General features: G+C 42.9%; 1 protein-coding gene across 1 annotated transcript in view; it reads left to right on the top strand.

Annotated features, from left to right (window-relative positions):
* Window positions 1-4,065: 4,065 nt before the first annotated feature.
* Window positions 4,066-19,276, top strand: part of FBN2 (fibrillin 2) — a 262,634-nt gene continuing 247,423 nt past the window's right edge. The window contains exons 1-4 of the mRNA XM_027606724.2: window positions 4,066-4,366; window positions 5,174-5,256; window positions 10,020-10,118; window positions 13,020-13,115. Coding sequence (XP_027462525.2) covers window positions 4,113-4,366; window positions 5,174-5,256; window positions 10,020-10,118; window positions 13,020-13,115 — 532 coding nt within the window. The 5' untranslated portion in view covers window positions 4,066-4,112. The remainder of the gene's footprint in view (window positions 4,367-5,173; window positions 5,257-10,019; window positions 10,119-13,019; window positions 13,116-19,276) is intronic.

Here is a 19,276-nt window from a genome sequence, read left to right as displayed (position 1 = left end):
CCAAAGTGATAAATTCCTTGCTTTCAAGTATGAAAAGATAGATAGTTTAGATTTAACATATCTTACATATATCATGCCCCAAACCTGAAATCAGACTCTTAACCAAGGAGCTCTCATTCCTTTTACTGTTGTTTAGGAACCATAATCTGGGCACAAAGGGTGTTTATTGTTATTGGGTTTTCCCTACTTTCAGGTCTTTTCAATGTGTAGGATCAGGAAACGCATATTTTTTGAAAGATAAAGATAAGTTCTAATTTCATATTGGCATTTTATGGTTCAATTTAAGTTTACAACATTTTTATTTTTATTTTATGTATCTCCATTCTCTTATGCTGAAATCATTTCTAATATTTTTCTCCCTCTATCTTTCTCTCTCTCCCTCTCTCATATTACCACCTTTGAATGCAATTTCTTGAATTTGGTTCATTTCATCCTTAGATTATATCTTTCTAAAGATGTGCATTTCAAATATTGTGTTAACACCTTAAATAATTATTCCCTCTGTTTATGCCACCAGTGTGATAAATAGGTTCATTTGTTTTAGTTCTAAATTTTTAGGCATTGCTCTTTCTTTTTATTTAAGATTTTTTAAATTTATTTTGAGAGAGGGAGAAAGTGAGGGAGAGAGAAAGAGAGAACATGCATGAAGTGGGGGTTGGGGCAGAAGGAGAGAGAGAATCCCAAGCAGACACCACACTGAGTGTGGAGCCCGACCTGACGTGGGGTGGGGTTCCATCTCACAACCCGAGATCATGACCTGAGTTGAAATCAAGAGTCAGTTGCTTAACTGACTGAGCCAACCAGGTGCCCCTAGGTGTTGTTCTTTCTAAATTTAACTTTGTCTTTAATTATATAAAATATATACATGGTCCCAAAGTTAGAACTATAAACCAAGGCATATTTACAAACATCTATCTTCCATTATTGTCTCTTCTTCATTATCTTCTTCCTTCCCTAAGATAATCATTTTTATTAGATTTGGTTTACACTTCTATTTTTAAAAATGCACCCACAGCCACACACTATCAAGTCGCATACAATAAACAAGACCCTACACCTTGTACTAATTTTTTTTTTATTTTGGTAAAATATGCATACCATAACATGACCATTTTAGCCATACTTAAGTATACAACTCAGGGGCATTAAGTACATGCATAATGTTGTGCAACCATTATCACAATTTTCAGAACATTTTTCATCATTCTGTAGAAATTCTGTACCGATTAAACAATAATTCCTCATTCCCTTCTCCCAACTCCCCACCCCAGACATTGATAACCTGTATTCTTCTTATCTCAATGGATTTGCCTATTTCTCTCTGTACTTTGGCTCCCCTCCCCACCGAATTGCATAATCAAGAGATTAACTCCATAGGACTGGACAGAGATCCCCATTCAATTTTTACAGCTACATAGTATTTCATTGAATGTATTAAACTACATTCAAACATTTTCTTACTGATGGGACATTTGTGTTTCTAATATTTTGCTATTACAAACAGTGCTGCAATGAACAGATGAATGCATTCATCATTTCTTTTGCCTGCATATCTTTTAAATAGATTTCTGAAAGTTGAATTGTTGAGTCAAAGGATACATGTATATGCAATTTTAGAGCATTTGGATTTTATGTGACAGACAGGAATGAACCCTGAAGCCATGTAAGTATTAACAAAAATCCATTTAACAAGGTTAAATGTTTTAAAGAGTATAATTAAGACACGACCTTCAGCCAGGAGATAGTTACTTTATTTAGTTCCTTTAGTTAAAATGGTTTCATTTGTTTGAAGCACAGTGCCTGACAAATACCTCTACTACTGTCTTTAATTTCTTTGAATTTGTACAAATTGGTGTCTCCCATGAAATTATGTGACTCCTACCTTTTTTTAAGGATTTATGAGAATATTGTAAGTCAGACTCTTTGACTACATTTGGAAAATAGAGAAGGGAGTTATGCCAATTCTCAGAGAATTTTGGCGGCCAAATAGCACATCTGGGCAATTCAGGCGGGGGGATATATATCCCCTTAAAGTGAAGTTCCCTAGGCCTGAATAATCCAGACATTGCTCTCTTGTACTGTTTCCTAAACTGTGTTTGGATAGTTAGCCTTAGTTTTCAGTTTTCAGGAATGTTTGATTTTTAATTATGCAGTGCCATGGGTTAAGAAACGACTAGGGCTTTACAGAGACCTCATGAAAGCAGGGCCACAAAGGAAGACCCCAGAGGCTGGTGAACGCAGAGGCAGTTCTAAGGGTTCAGAGGGCAGGTCGCCGGCCTGGATGCACCAATCGCTAGGGCTTAATCATTAATGAGGAGTCCAAGCCAGGAACCAAGGCTATGCCCCAAGACCCATTTACCAGCTCTGTGGTTCCCCCCTACCCTTGCCCCACCCCACCACACCCCCGCCACCAGGGGCTCTAACTCCTCTCTGGCTGCAAACCCCGGCAGAGCTCTCCCAGGGGTCAATCCGGAGCACACCCACTGCGCGCACTCCCGGGGACCACGGCGCCGGCATGCAGCCGAGGCCCACCGCGGCAGCGTGAGCTCCCTCTTGGAGGTGGAGGGCGCATTTCAATCTGGAAACGCCCAGCCGCTGTTCGGGTCCCACAGACTGACGCCTATCCGGGGGGGGGGGGAAGGTGGGGGTAGGAGGGCGATGGAGAGGGCCGGGCCTCCTTGGATTGAGGTTGCAGCCAAGTCCCGCGCGAGTCTCTATTCCTACTTGGCTGCGAATTCCCCCACCCCGGGTCTGGGTCTGGGTCCTCGCGGGAGTACCCGTTCTCCTCCTCAACCCTGTGGCCTCTGCCCGACAAGGGGAAGTTCAGCTGCGGGTCCAGCCGAGCCAAGAGCCTTTAGAGACCCTCGTCCCTGGTCCGCGGCCCGGCGAGGGCAGAGGGGGAGGGGAAGGGGCTGCTGCCTCCTTTCCCAAATCCGGTCCCTAACCGCCCCCTCCCCCGTCGTCTACTCGCTTTGTACAGTCAAAACAGAGCTAGCGGCCAATTGAGGGGGACGGGAAGCAAAGCCGACTAACGCCTGGCCCCCTCCAGCCGGCCCCCAGGCCCCTGGCCCCCCCTCCCCTTTCCCATTTCTCTCCTCGCTCTAACCTCGCCCCCATCCCCCGCTCATTTCCTCTCGCACCCAGGCTCGCCAATCCCTCCTTCTAAGTCCCTCTTCCAGCCCTGGTCTTCCTCTCAGGCTTGCCCCCCTTCTCCCCAAACTCAGTCCTCTCCCCTCCCTTCACCCTACCCCCTTCCTTCCTCTTCCCCTCCCCCAGCCCCTAGCTCCCCTTGTTCCTCCCCACCCGTTCGCCCCTTAACTCTGTCTCCGCCCACTCTGCGTCGGCCCCTGGGTCGGGGCTGCGCTCCACGTGTGGACGGTTGCGCTCCAGCCCCCACTGACAGCCGCCGCCCGCCGGCCCGCCCCACGCCCCGCCGGGCCTCAAAACCCCCGCGCCGCGCCCTCGCCCGCCGCATCTTCCCCGGCGTCCAGCCTCCTGCCCTCCCTCTCACCGGCGGCTCGCCCTGGCCCCGCACACCTCAGCTCGGCTGCTCAGCCGCCGCCGGCGCGTCGCTGCCCCGCGGGACTCCAGGCGAGCCGGGAGGAGACCCTCTTTCTCTTTGAGGGACGACTTTTGTTTGCCGGCTTCTTTCTGGTGAATTTCGCAGCTTTCCAAGATCTGTTCCCGGAGCGCACGGGAATCCGCCGAGGCGCTGCGTGCAGGCCCTTTTTTTCTTTTGAGGTCCGCTTTCTTTGTAACTTTACGCCGCGGCTGCTCGGGTTACTTTTGTAATTTCCCGCCCCCGCCCGCTGGCGGTCCTGGAGTCGCTCGGGGCCGTGGCCCGGGGGATGCAACGTGGACCGCGCGGGGCTGCCGGCCGCACCGCCGCCGTGCCTCGCCGCCCACTGCGCTAGAGCCCGCGTCCCGCCGGCAGCCCGGGGGCCGGCGCTCGGTCCGGGGCTCCCGCTACTGCAGGGAGCCCGAGCCCCAGGGAGTCTCCGGAGCCGACGGAGGGCTTGTTAGACCCTGACTTTTTTTTCAGGCCGCTCAGATTTTGTCTCCCAGCACTCCCCCCTCCGCGGACCCTGGTCCGCGCGCTCTCGGCGCCCGCGATGGGGAGACGGCGGCGGCTGTGTCTCCAGCCCTACTTCGTGTGGCTGGGCTGCGTGGCGCTCTGGGCGCAGGGCACGGCTGGCCAGCCCCAGCCTCCACCGCCCAAGCCTCCCCGGCCCCAGCCGCCGCCGCAACAGGTCCGGCCCGCGGCGGCGGGCTCTGAAGGAGGGTTCGCTGTGCCCGAGTACCGTGAGGAGGGCGCCGCCGCAGCCAGCCGCGTCCGCAGGCGAGGACAGCAGGACGTGCTCCGAGGGTAGGTGGGCAGGAGGCCGGGGGGAACCTACGCTTGGCAGCTTTCCATCCCACCCCTCCCTGAAACTAGTTCTGGCGGCTAGACCCGGGGCCCCCTCCACCAGAATCCAGAGGACTCCCAGGAGCGCCTCCCCCTTTTCCTCCGCAGCTCAGCCGGCAAAAAGCCCTCCCTCGGGGGGTTGGGTCGAAGGCCCCCGGGTGCGGTTGGTAGAGCGCAGGCTCTGCCTGCGGTGCGGGAACAGGTTCCCAGTGTCGGGCGGAGGGCGGGCTTGAGTCCAGTCCGCGTCGGGGCTGGTGGAGCCTGCCTGCTCCCCCCCCCCCCCCGTCGGGGGCGCACTCTTGAGCCTTTTGTTTGAGAACGATTGCGGGGCTTACGGTTCGCTCTAATCATCAAACTCCAGCGCTTCACCTTCCGACGCGCGTTCTTTGACACGTCGGGGCCAAAGTGGATTAAGGAGGGACGGATTTGGGGACGAGGGCAAGGATTTTTGAAACAGAGTGTTCCCTTTGTTCTCTGCATCCGGAGGCTAGAGTAGTAGGAAATTATATGTTTCCATGTTTCTTTTCGCCCTTTAAAAAAGGCAGTAAGGGAGGGCAGATGAATAGTAAGGTTTAGACGTTTCCGACCCTCCCCCATTCCAGCCCATTTACTTCCATGTCTGTGCACCGAGCCCCAAGAATTTGAAGTGCAGTTTTGGTTTGTTTGTTGTCCCGAAATCTTTTCGCTCAGGGTTTTTGCCTGGGAAAACCGCTAATGTGTTACCATACAACTTCCCTGCGTGTGTGTGACCTCGCTTGTCCATCGCAGGCCCAACGTGTGCGGATCCAGGTTCCACTCCTACTGTTGCCCGGGATGGAAGACGCTTCCTGGAGGAAACCAATGCATTGTCCGTGAGTGCTTGATTGGGATCCCAGTTTGGGCAGCGCGCTTGACCCCATGTCAGGGCTGAGTTCTTGGATTCAGTTGTCCCGGACACAGAGTTGCTTTTAGAAGCCAGTGGCCACAAAGCAGTGATAGTTAGGGACGTGGCCCCGTTTGAGTGTTGGGGAAGAAGCAGCCGGTTTACATCAGTTTCGACTTCGCTTCTAGACTCTGTTGAAGGGCAATAATGATAAAGGTTTCAAAGATACTTGGAAGTTTTATCTTTCTGTGTCTATTAATACAAACTGAAGGGGGGAGTACAGCAATTCCCTAGATAACTCAAAACCACTTTTTCCTAAAGGAGTCCAGATAAGACCACAATGTGATTATGTAAATTATCTGGCTTTTGACTGCATGAGGTTTAGGCCTTTTGAAGATCAAGCTTTCTTAGGCCTTTGTACAAAACCACTTTATTATCTCTGGTTTCATCTCAACAGCCACATAACGTAGATATGAAAGGAACTCCCATAGGGAGTTACAGCTGACCCAGGTCAACAAAATTTTTTAAAAGAACTCTTCCCAAATGGCTTGACCTTTTTATTTTTTTAAAAGGTATTTAAATTTAGGATTTACAGGCCCCACATCCCATAGTGTACTGTAGATTTCCAAAGTGTGAAGCTTAGAGCTTCCAAAGTTCTGCATCTCTGACCTTCAAAGTTTTATTCTTTTATTTAGTTTACAAATTGTGTACCTAGCTCTCCCAGGTTCTAACTGGAGAATTCATTAGTTACTAGCCTCATAGTGATGGACCGTGGGATGTCTTATTTCACATGCCTGTGAATCCGTGAGTTGAAGTGTGACCAGCCTTCTCCTGTGTATTTATCTAGCAGTCACATTTGTCTTGTCGAGAGGAGAGCCAGGTATCATAGACAGCACATTCATTTTGAGCCAATCTTGACTTTAGATTGACCTTCATGTTCTCCAGGGAAAAGATAATTAGGCAACTGTGAACAGAGGAAAAGGGCAAGCCACACTAGCCAAGGGATAATAAGGATGTAGTGGCATTTCCGACTCTATATTTATTGGTTTTGTGGGTTTGCGATAGACCTTTCGTGTTATTTCACTGCAGCTTTCAAAAAGGAGTGAAGTCTCATGTGTTGTGAAGACTTTTGTTTCTTATAATTTTTTCTACCCTAAAAGTCCCACAATTTCCAGTAGGCAGGCAAAAATGGGAAAAAATGTGTAAAGTGATTCATGAATATTTTATATAAATCCTCTGATGAGAAACCTTTATTAAAAAGAAAGAAAAGGTATTGCATTCTTTTTTCCCCAACACAGAAATCATCGATGTGAGGCATATATGGAGGGTGTATTTACTCTTTCAGGCCAGTAGGGCATTACTTTGCCTGCTTTAAATTTAACATGGTTCCTAGAATCCTATAACAGCTAATGTCACTCACCACACACCTGCCATACTAGCTGGGATGACTTAGGCACTGCGGAAAGTCTGACTCACTGAATGTAATGAATGGGACTGCCATTATTGAGTTGGAGAGCAGCCGAGAAGAAGGGATCAGTTTATGGTATGTGTTGAAAATCTGTAAAGTCAGATTTTATTGGATCGGTGTGGAATGGGAATTCCAGAGAACAGAGCCTTCCAGAATATTTGATGTAGAAATATATAGGTACGTGTGTGTGTGTGTGTGTATATATATATATCCCTCTGAGTGTCTGCTTTAAATACTTACAGTTTTTCAGTAACATTGTGCTCTTTACTTGTTTAGAAGAACAGCTTTGGAAATCTCAGAGCAACTGCGACTATTGTAGCCTGCATTTCTACTACTTGAAATATTTGGATACCTGTGAAATACATTGGAAATTACATGCATCATAAATCTCTAAAAAGCACAAATTTTGAAGTTATCTTTGTATCTCCAAGAAACATATATATATATACATATACATATCATTTATATATATTAAGCACTTAGAGTTATCTACAAAAATATTAGCATATTAAAAAAGTAATTCAAATACCCAAGAGTATAAAATAGTGCATAAAATAGAGGAAGAATGTAATGCTTTTTTTATTCTCTTGTATGGATCTCACATAAATTTTGAATTTTAGTATTTTCTGTTAAATTTAGTAGTGCAATTATTTTTGACATTTAAAATGATAATATATGGAGGTAATAACCAAATTGAAAGCATTATCAAGTCAAAATCAAGAATTTTTATTCTAGGATTTCTTGGTGATAATAAGTTATTTATTATATTTATTGAATTTCCACCATTTAGCAAAAGGCAAAGCTCTGAGGCAACTTACAAAAAGAGAGAAGTAAAATACAAATCGAATACGAGGACCAAAGATTGATTATTTCATTTATACATCAACATTTTTTCTTGATAGAAGGATATTAAAAATGATTACTTTCTAGAATTTTAATCTGTTTGGTGTTGACCAGGCTTCATGAAGAGGTGAAGATAATAAGAGAAAAATGCATTTCTCAAACTACTGGAAACCTAATGCATTTTGATTTGAGTTTCTGTGTTTGTTGTTAGCGTTCTTAGCTGTGGCCTGCAAAGATCATTGAAGTACTTCTGAACTTGCAAATATTTGTTTCCAAAAAAAAAATGGAATTGACTTTCTCACTTTTCATTTGTTTCTTCCTAACGTTGTTAGAACTTGAAGCTGTGGGAAAGTTTATTAATTTATTTGTGAAATTTTGCTATGAAATGCATTTTGGTCAGTGGAATGGGAAAGGGTTGGCCTGAAATCATAGCATTTGAACCTAAAAAGACATCAGAATACTCCCACGATAATCCCTTTGTTTTATTTTACGAAGAAGAAAACAAAACCCAGAGAAGCTGTGTGGTCTTTTTGTAAGTTTGTAAGGGGGCCATGGCACAGCAGGAACTGAGCATCAGACCTTTTTCATCCTATGTACTCCTCACTGTACAGTGCATCTACTCCCAGCATCGGAGAAACCCTAACACCCATGTCTTCCTTCCCTCTCCTTCTGTTATTTCTGGGTCTCATGGTTTTCATGATGGTGGGAGGGACAAGTAGTTAGGTGAGGTGAGGCATCTCATAGTTTGAGATGAGTGTGAGGAGAAAGGGCCTGCACACTCTCGCTTCTCACAGGCTCACAGGCATCGAGCTCACACCTGTGCTCCTGACTGGGATCTGTTGTCTGAGGATGACCAGTCTCCAGCCATGAGTCCTTCCTTGGGTTTAGGACCTGGGTAGGGGCACTGTAGATCACCTAAGCCTTGACTAAATGGCGGCCTGCTGGGGGTGAGGGAGCTTTGAAATAAAACAGTATTTTAGTGGACATGTGTCATTGGAACATTATTCGTGATCTGAAACTGTAGCACATTTTAAAAATTAGTAGTCAACTCCATGGCAGGAACCATGTTCTTGCCTAAAACTAGTTTTCTATCTTCACACTAGGATCTATGACATTTTTATTTATAAGGAGTGCTAATGGAGATGCTGGTCATATTACATGGATGTCAAATGGCAGTTTGGGGAAGAAAAACAATGACTGAGCTCACTTCTGTGGTTTTTTTGTTGCTGTTAAGATTTTATTTATCTGAGAGAGTGAGCGAGTGAGAGAGAGAATAAGCAGAGGGAGGAGCAGAAGGAGAGCAAGAAGCAGACTCCCTGCTGAGCAGGGAGCCAGAGGCAGGACTGGGGGATCATGACCTAAGCTGAAGGCAGATGCTTAACCTACTGAGCCACTCAGGCGCCCTGAGTTAGCTTACTTCTATACAACACGCCCTTTACATTATTGGGGGTCTCCGATCTCTTTGAAAATTGTGAGACCTCTGTCTAGCAAAAGACACGTGCACATTTGCATGATGTTTATAGCTAGTTTGAGAATGTTCCCAGACACCCCCTTGTCCTCACGGATCCAGGCGTGGAGCATTAAAGCACATAGGCTTTGTGCACAAATAAAGAATTCAGTTGTGGGTATAGAGATGAATGTCTCAGCTCTTAAGTGAACTGACTCTAATTATGGGAGAGACTTCCCATTTGAAGGCACTCTGCTAATGATTTTGAGGATCCACGGTATGTGCTGTGTCAGTGAGCCTAACATTCTTCGCTGTGATGACCCTCATACTTTGGAGGTCACAGCTGCAGGAGGCTTTGACTCTCCTTCCATCAAAATGTTGCAGCAGCTTTTCTGACCAGCAGGAATAGGCTAGGTTGTGGTGATAGCATGGGAGAAGAAAGGCAGGAGGAAGGAGAGAGGGATTTATAAGGAGAACAAAGATTGATGATGGGGCAGGTCAGATACCAGCTGGAAAGGAAATGTGCATGGAACCCCTGGGGCTTGGCCAACTGGTTAGGGTTTGGAGTCTCTGGCTCAGCCCATTTTATATTTTCTATGTCTTGTGAACGTCTTTTCCACAGTGGGGCTATGTTTTCTGAGGGTATGCAGGACCTCTGGGTTTCCTCAATCCTTCCGGCTTCCTATGACCCAGACTGTCATCTTGTGGTAAATTCTGTGTATAAACACTCTGCCTTGAATGGAAAACATGACCTGTATTGATAGGAGAGTTAAGGGATTATGGAACTTGAAGTAGTTTCATTTGTTTGCACATTATCATAAGGATATTTGTGAGACTTAGTCTCATGTCTACAATGGGTAATTTTGCTGCATATCTGAAATCAGATTTTTTATCTTAGTTTTTCAGGTTTATTGTTGTTGACTGCAGCTTTCTTGTTTTGTAAACTGTGGTTATTACCTAATTATTCCTTCACTTTCCTATTGTGCTTCTACAGCAATTTGTAGAAATAGTTGTGGAGATGGATTTTGTTCGCGTGCCTACATGTGTACTTGTTCCAGCGGCCAAATATCACCAACCTGTGGATCAAAATCAAGTATGTTTCTTAGATGTGACCTTACTACTGCATTGTTCTGAAGCTTGTGAATAAATACCAAATGTCCTTTTCAACAAGGATATGCATCGATGATTATTTTCCTATCATTAACTAGATCTGTATTAATCTTTGGAGTAAAAATCTTCAGTGACTTAATTGTTGCCACCAACAACTAAAGGGGGAGTGATTTTTTATTAAGCAGAATGGTTTAATTCTGGTGCAGAAGCCTACGTGTCTCTGCAGTAAAAGTGCCCCGATTCAGTGGAAAAGAAGTTCTTTGTGAATAAGAACTGTAACTTACTGGGTTTTTATTCTGTGCCAGACACTGTTTTATGTTTTTGACTATAGCATTTTATTTTATCTTCACATGAAAACTATGAGGTACTATTATTATCCCATTTTACAGAGAAAGGAGTTTGGCACATGTGAATTTAGTAACTTGCCCAGGGTAACATAGATCTGAATCCATGTATTCTGATGGCTAAACCTATAGGCTCCAACCCGAGCTCTATTTATTGCCTTTGCATAATCCCGTAGTTCATGGCCTGTTTCGTGGGTGAACTAAAGGAGAAAGATAAGAGGATTGGGTTGACAACGAATATTATATACTGACCAGATGCTTAACATATATTAGCTCACTTTGCTTTACATGTACTAACTCTCGGCGGTCCTATAAGATCACAACAGTGGACTAGAATTGTGTTATTCATGACCCAATTCAGGATTGTCAGGTCTTCAAGATTAATCTTTTAGGCCATGTGTTTAAGATAATATTATAACAAGGTGGAAGCAGATACTGTTTATTTTAATTGTTCAGTAATTAAATAAAATTTTAAATCTGCCTCAAGCCAGAGTGACGTTTTATTTTTAACATTTATCTCTCCAAATTTCTCTCAGAAGAGGTAGTAGAGAATGTGTCTGACTCAGAAATTGAAGATTCAAGACTTAAATGACCAATGTCATTGCCTTCTGATGAAACTTTTGTGTAAAAACTTCTAGTTATATTTTCTTTGAGAAATAATGTGTCATTTTCTCAGCGTTTTAAAGTTCTTCTTCACAATTCATCCAGGCTTTCTTGACTACCCTGATTAGCAGATTTCCTCCAGTGCTTTCAGGAACCTTTCTGGTTTGACTGCCTGGAAGATATTCTTACCTATATTTTCATTAATCCATTGTCTTAGTTTACTCATCTATGCCTTCAGGAAAAAAAAATCCTGGAGAAATTTTACAGTTCAACTTCTTAATCCTCCTCCTGAGCAGCTAAATATTCACTGGCCTACCCCTCAGTTTATGGTATATAACTTCATAGGGAATCCCTGAATTGCCATGGCCTTGGGTAGTACCCCCTTTTCATCAGGAATGTTTCTCTCTTTTCCAGTCCTTATCCTGGAATGACCCCAAAGCATTGAGCACCATTATTTGCCCTCTTTATGAAATATTCTTTTCCCTCCACTTGTGCAGTGTCCGTGGCCACAGTGTTCCTTTTCTTGATTATTATTTTTTTAGTCTCCTGTCTGCATCTTCTTCATTAGACTTCAGTTCAGGGTTTGGGGTTCTCAACAGTCTGGCCTCCCTGGGTGAACTCATTTGCATATATGCTTCACTACTACCAATATGTTGCTAACTCACGGTAATTGTCTCCAGAATCGATCCCTCCATTGAGCCTCCTATTCACAGGTTCCATTTCCTATTCTACATCTCCACTGGAATGCACCCAGTACACCTCTGAAACTTGGTAGCAGGGAATTTGATTCATTGTTGCCCACAGTCTACTTCTTCCAGTTTCTCTTGCTTCAGCAAATGCCATTGCCCTCTACCCAGTGCCTAAGCAACTGTTTCTCTTTACTTTCTTCCTCCTTCTCTCATGTCAGCTCTTTTAACAAGACCTGTGGGTTCTGTTGGAAAACATATCTCAAATGCATCTTCTCCTTTCCATCACCACTGGTAGCCTGTGGTTCAGCTCCCCTCATCTCTTACCCAGACTATGGTAGTAACTCCCAATGGCTTCTCTGGCTTCCACTCTTGCCCTCTTCAGATCTCTTCTCTGCAGAGAAGCTACAGGCATCCTTCAAAAATACAAATTGCATCACTTTACTCTCTTAAACTCTTTCAATAACTTCTTTTGCATTTGGGATATAATGCCATCCCTTCCATGGTCTGGGAGACCTTGCATTACCTGGCTGGCCTCTGGATGCGTCTCTAAGATCTTTTCTTCCCAGCCTGACTCTAATCATATGACTCTTTCAGTTCTTCAAATAGAGGAAACTCTCCACCATCTGAGAGTCTTTCAATTTGCTGGTTCCTCTCCCTGTGAGGTTCCTCTCCCGTACTTCTTAGGCCTGGTTCATTCTCTTCCTTCAGAACTCTTCCTATGTGTCACATCAGAATGGTCTTGTCTCCCTCCTGTCTAGGTTCCTCCTTGGTTCCAGGCTATTCTCCTTTACAACACAGTTTCCTCTGGAGAACTTGTCACAGTCTCTAATGGCATTGTAGTGTTTGTTGACTTGTGTTTTGTCTGTCTCTCTATGGGAATGTTAGCTGCATGAGGGTGGATACTAAGTCTTCCGTTATAGCAGGGTGCTGAGCCCATAGGGCAGACACTCAGCCCCTGCATCCTGAGTGGATACACAAGTGCCTCCCACCTCCTAGAAACTATGCTACCAGTCACCACATACTGGTTTAACACTGAAAGTGTAATCTATTTTAAATGCCTGCGGAATAACATTATAACAGACACGTGCATGTGTGCACTTACACAGGTATATATGTGGGTCATAACATTTCTGTCGAATATATTTGTCATTGAATTGGAGATTTAGTATAGTTTTATAACTCACAGATACTAAAATTTCAGTGATTAATAGTTTTATATTTTGTTGTTGTTGTTGTTGTTCATTGCAGTTCAGCAGTGCAACGTTAGGTGCATGAATGGCGGAACCTGTGCGGATGACCATTGCCAGTGTCAGAAGGGATATATTGGAACTTACTGTGGACAACGTAAGGAACATTGGAATGAACTTCATTTATTAGAAATTATTTGATTTACTGGGTTTTTCATACCAACTCAAGACTGAAGGACCTGTAAAGCCTATGATCATTAAAAAAAATAACTTTATGTAGTAAGCCATACCTTACAGCTAAATTTCTAATTTTTATCATAGGAGATTTTTTTTTCTCTTTTAAGGTTTTTGTATTTTAGAGTGTTGATGTTGAATCCCACTAGTACTTCCTCAGATTTGACCCATATCACAAGTTAATATTTACTTTTTTTTTTTTTTAAATCTTGCTCCATAAAACATGAATACCTTCCGGAAGACATGGTAAAGATTGTTGTGATTTCACTCTCTTTAGGCTATCCCAAAATTAACCTGAGGAGAGCCAATCTTTTAAATTGTCGCTTGCTCATATATACTTAATTATGTAATGAAACAGTGCAGGGCTCTGAAATGATTTTTAAAACATCATATTTCGTTGTGAAAGAGGGAACTTTAATCCAGTTAATAAGGTCTCCTCTTCACTTACTAGAGAATATTCTGTACTAATTAAGAAATAACTTTAACAAGGATGTGGGGATGGTCGCTCTTGGATTATGACATATCACTGGAGAACACTGGAGGTTTGGGTTTCCCAAATTGTGGGACTCTTTCAAGAATCCCCATATTTTTAAGTGTGGATGAGTAGAAGGACATGACATTAAAGACCACTGAATCATAAATAGTAACAAAGTGCCTTCTCATTTCCTTTGGATTTCAGGGTCTAGATTCACTGCTAATCTTCAGGGTCTCCCTAAGAACTTCTTGTCAACCTTTTTAACATAGAAAAACCAATTAGTAGGTGTGCAAGAACATCTGCCTTGTTTTAAGCTAATCTTACTTTTGTTGGAATTTTAAAAACTGAAAAAAAACGGTTTTCAGTATGCATAAAGCATAAAATTAACTATTTTAACCATTTTTACGTGTCCAGTTACGTGGCATTAAGTATATTCACATTGTTGTGTAATCACCACTGCCATCCATCTCCAGAACTTTTTTGAGTTGCAAAACTGAAACTCTGCCCAGTAAACACTGACTCCCCATTTCTCCCTCACCCAGCTCCTGGCAACCACCATTCTACTTTCTCTCTATGAATATGACTGCTCTAGCCACCTCGGATAGGTGGAATCATACAGCATATGTCCTTTTGTGATGAGTTTATTTTTACTTAGCATAATGTGTTCATGGCTCATCCATGTTAGAGCATGTATTAGAATTTCCTTCCTTTTTAAAGCTGAATAATATTCCATGTTGTGTACATACCATAATTTGTTTTTATCTGTTTATCCATGAATGGACACTTGAGGTGCTGTCACCTTTTTTCTTTTATTAAAAATTTTATTTATTTATCTGACAGAGAGAGAGAGCACAAGCATACACAGAAGGAAGAGGGAGAGGGAGAAGCAGACTCCCCACTGAGCAGGGAGCCTGATGCAGGACTTGAAACCAGGACCCTGGGATCACAAGCTGAGCCGAAGGCAGCCACTTAACCCACTGAGCCACCCAGGCACCCCGAGGTGCTGCCACCTTTTGGCTCTTGTGAATATGGATGCACAGCCATCCATTTGGGTCCCTGCTTTCAGTTCTTTTGAGTACCATACCCAGAAGTAGAATTGCTAGATCATGTGCTAATTCTGTTTTTAATTTTAAGAGCTGCCTTACTGTTTTCCTCAGTGGCCGCCCCATTTTACATTCCTGCCAGCAGTCTACAGGGGTTTTAAGTTGTCCACATTCTCACCAATGCTTATTTCTATTTTGTTTGTTGGTTTTTGTGTGTGTGAGTGAGATAGCCATCCTAATGGATGTGAAGTGGTATCTTCTTGTGGTTGTTCTTAGTAAGATTGCCTTCCAGGTATTAGGGTAATACAGCTTTCCTTTTATAAATGCTATGGAGTTTTCTTTTAAAATAATTGAAAATAAGTAGGTGAATCAATTTAAAGAAAAATACTTTGTTCAGGTCAGCAGTCAGCCACCTTTTTCTGTAAAGGCCAGATAATAGTTTAGACTTAGTGGTTTCTGTCACAACCACTTGGCTCTTCTATTACAGTGCAAAAGTGACCATAAACCATAAGTAAATGAAAGAACTTGGCTGGGTTTCAGCAGGACTTTATTTTTGGGCACTGAAATTTGAATTTTATACCATTTCCATGTGTCACAAAAATATGATTCTTCTCTTGATTTTCCAACCATAGAAAAATGTGAAAACTGTTCCTAACTCATGGGCAATACAAAAACAGGTGGTGGGCCAGATCTGACCTGTGGACCGTAGTTTACAGACCCCTGTGTAGGCAGCTTGCAGGTATGGCTATTGCTGTTAAGATAATCTGAGACTGACAAGTGTGGGAAGTGGAGCGTTAAGGAATTTGAGAGAATACAGTGCATTGAGACCAGTTTTCTTGCAGGAATAGGAGATGCCAGTGTAGGGTTTTGGGCTAGGGTTGGCCAGGCAAGAGCAACAAAGAGCTAGCCAACAGTGTAACAGATACTGTAGCAAACTTTCTTTTTTCATGGATGATTTTTTTTCTATGTTTTCTTCAAATATTTAGGCATTTTCCTAATTTTATACAATGGACTCCAGTTTATAATCACTAAAAAAAAAAAAAACAAAAAACTGTGAACCCAATATTTATAAGGAAGCAGATTTACACCTTTTTTAGACCCTAACTGAAGTGTTAGGAGATCTGATTGTATTCCTCTTCTATAGAGTTCAGTAGCAATCGAAGAAACACAATTATCCTTCCTGAAACTCAACCTTTTGTTGTGTAGGGGGAGAAAAATCATAATTACTTTAGAATTACAGGAGGAAGAGCCTTGCCTCAGCTTATCTTTCAGAGTATTTGCTCAAAATCTATCATGAAACCAGCCACTGTCAGCCTGAATTCAGCTGCTGTATCTGTCTGGGGCATATCTGTGTATATATGTATTTTCCTGAAGATTCTGGAGAAAGAGTTCTAGCTGCAGTGTCCCTTCCCCGCTCTTTGCACAGAAATGGAAAGTAAAGGTGCTTTTATGTTCTTCTGCCCTGTGCCAAACCATACCGATGCCCACCACCATCCCCACCCCCACTTTTCAGTCAAGGGAAAGGAAAAAGCACTGGATCAGAAGAGCAGCATATATGAAAATTTGTTTGCTATCTCATGAGACAAAACTATCATTGCCCAACATTTGCTCAGGGTTAATAGAACATATGGTGCAAGCAAATCATGTAGCCGGCAAAATTCATTCACAGCAAATATGAAGGTGCAAGGTATGACACCTCGTACACATCAGCTCAAGACCTGGTGTAAGGAAGACACTTGCAAAGTTGTGCAACACAGAGACAGCATTATAGTACTGAGAGTAAGGAAGCAGGTGTAACAGTTCTCAGCTTGTGAATCCAGAAAAGTCCTGGAAATATGTTTGCTAAAATGAGGATTATAAAAACATTTAAACTGCTTAGCTGCCTTCCCAGAAATGTGGAAAGCATTCCTTAGAAAGCACTCTTTCATTTCATTCAGCAGTGTTTACTGAGTCACTCCTGTGAGCCCCGTGCTATGCAAGGTATTGGGAGTGTATCAGTGAGCAAACAAGATGACCTAAAGATCCCATTTTAGGTCAGTGGGAAAAGTGTTCTAGACAGAGGGAAAAGCAGATTCACAGGACCTGTGGTGGGAACAGATTTCACATGTTTTGTAGATAGTAAGAAACCCATGTGCCTAAAGAGAGGAAAGGAGGTAATTGTGCGAGGTGAGTTCAGAGTTGGTGGTGGACGGCCTTACCCACCAAGGAAAGAAATCAGGACTCTAAATATTATGGGGAGCCACTGAGGTAGTTTGAACAGTGGAGTGATATGATCTGATTAAATTAAAAAAATTAATCACTCTGACTGCTACTGGATCGTAGAAAGGGTGAGAGAGAACATGAAAGGCGAGTTAGCAGCTTCTTGGTGCTGGTGCATGGTGCTGGCGTAATTGAGCATGTGGGAAGTGCTAGTCTTGGACTTGTATTCGGAGGTAGAATCTATGGAAGGAAGTGTGTGCTGATGGGGTGGGTGCGCTGGGGGAGAAAAACAGACACAAAGATCCATGATGACAACTGGAGGATTTGGATGGAGCTCCAGAGTGAACGGTCATGTCATTTCCTGAAATGGGAAGACTGAGCAGGGCGTGGGTTAGGCGGAGCTGCAAACACAGGATGGCAAGAGTTTTGTTTTGGACTTGGTAGTTTAAAAAGTCTGTTAGACCTCCAATTGGAAAGATGTATGAGCTAAGATCTTCGGAGAGAGCTGAGGGAGATACGAACTTGGGAGCCTGTAGACTGAATTTTTATATAGATAATAGGTTAATTATAGGCCTGGGTGTGAAGATCACTGGGAAGTTGGTGTGGAGAGTATGTAGCATGGGTTTTTCTCCATTGCCTTTTGCTTTATCCCACACCACGTGTAAGCATTTCTTTCTTCCTGGTGGTCAGCCTTCTTTCCATGGTAGAAATTTAGGCATATTCACATTTCTTTCCAACTCCAGCTGAAATGTAAATTTCCATTTCTGTTATGTTTTGTTACAAGAAAAACTACTTCATAAAATAACTTTCATCAAAACTCATTCTTAAGAAGGAAAATTACCTCTTTTATTTTTTTATTCTATTATATGCATTGTGTACTTCTTTTGCTGTTTTTGTTCTTCATTGTAAACTTTGGACGATGGAGAACAAATCTTATTTTCGTACAAATACTCTGTAGAATAAAAGAGAAGGAGAATTAAAGTTGTAAAACACTTTCAGTGTGCAGCCACTGTGCACTTTGTTTTATACATCATTTTATTTAATCCTCAAGCCCCTCTCAGGTAGGATCTATTAACCTGATTTTCAGCAAGGGATCTGAGAATCAGAAAGATGACATGATAAGGATGTGCTGGAAACAACAGACCTCCTTATCTGTTCACTGTGACTTTTCTGCATTGCAAAATAGTGGGAAAAGGGCTGCAAGGCTTTCATGTATGGCAGGCTTTTTTTTTTTTTTTAGTATCTGTGATGGATCAAATTCTACAGTAGATGATGGGGATACAAAGGCAAGCAAACTCTGGTCTCCGTCCTGGAAGAGCTCACTCTCAGGCAAGAATGGAAATAAAAGCAAATGGCTCTGTCAGCGGGTCTCATCCTTTTTGTTCATGGGAGCTCTTTACATTTAAAAAAAAAAATTATTGAGGATCCTGAAGATCTTCTGTTTAAATGGGGTATGTCTGCTGATATTTGCCATATTAAAAATTAAAATAGAGAAATTAAATATTTAAATCATTTAAAATAATAAAACCATGTATGCTTACCTAATTTTTTTATGAACATTAACTATTTTCTACAAAAAAAAAAAAAAAGCAATGAGTAGAGAGACATTGTCAGTATAACCTAGACACCTGGACAGGCTCTTCAGGAGACACTCAAGGATTATGCAGCCCTCCTCTCCTACCTGGGATTTGGAAGTCTATTTTGGAAAACCCTGAGAGAAGCCCTTTCTCCACTTAGCCCCGAGGATGCATCCTGAATGTCAATCATGAATGCTTTTTCCCAATCATGTGTTAAAGGCTAGCATGGATCTCATGAGAGAACACGTCCGGGAAAGTGATTTCCATTTATATTTCTTACAGTTTGATGATATGGAAAGTAAGTCTCTCGCATCGTAATTAATTACATTAGATAAGGGCTACCTCTTTGCAGTATGTGTTTTTAACATTTGCAATGTTCAAGTGGCTGGCCGTTGTTTCTGTGGAGTTCCACACCACTGAGACTTCTCTGACAGGTTTTTGTTTTCTTCCACATTCCTGTCCACCCCCATCTTTCTCACGCTTCTCATAACCTTTATTTCCTTTCCTTTAGCCTCTGTATTTGTTCATCCAGTTTATTGCCCAGCCCATATTTCAGGACAGGGATGAGTTGCACATGCTGTGTAGGCACAAGTGAAGAAGCAGAAAGGTGTGGTTCTTCCAGAGATGCACTTGTGCGAATGTACGTAGAATCCTTCCTGCTTTTGAGCAAGGCCTGATACAGACAAAGAATTTTAAAGCCCCTGGCACAGTGGTGCTTTAAGATAAAGAAGTCTTTTGTTTCAAAGCATGTTTTCATTTTGTACTGTTAGCAGAACAGAAGCCACTTGGA

Source organism: Zalophus californianus, chromosome 5 (assembly GCF_009762305.2).
Source record: "Zalophus californianus isolate mZalCal1 chromosome 5, mZalCal1.pri.v2, whole genome shotgun sequence".
In the NCBI taxonomy this organism is placed as follows: Eukaryota; Metazoa; Chordata; class Mammalia; order Carnivora; family Otariidae; genus Zalophus; species Zalophus californianus.
Note: the sequence above shows the minus strand (reverse complement) of the source record. Positions and strands in the feature narration are given on the sequence as shown.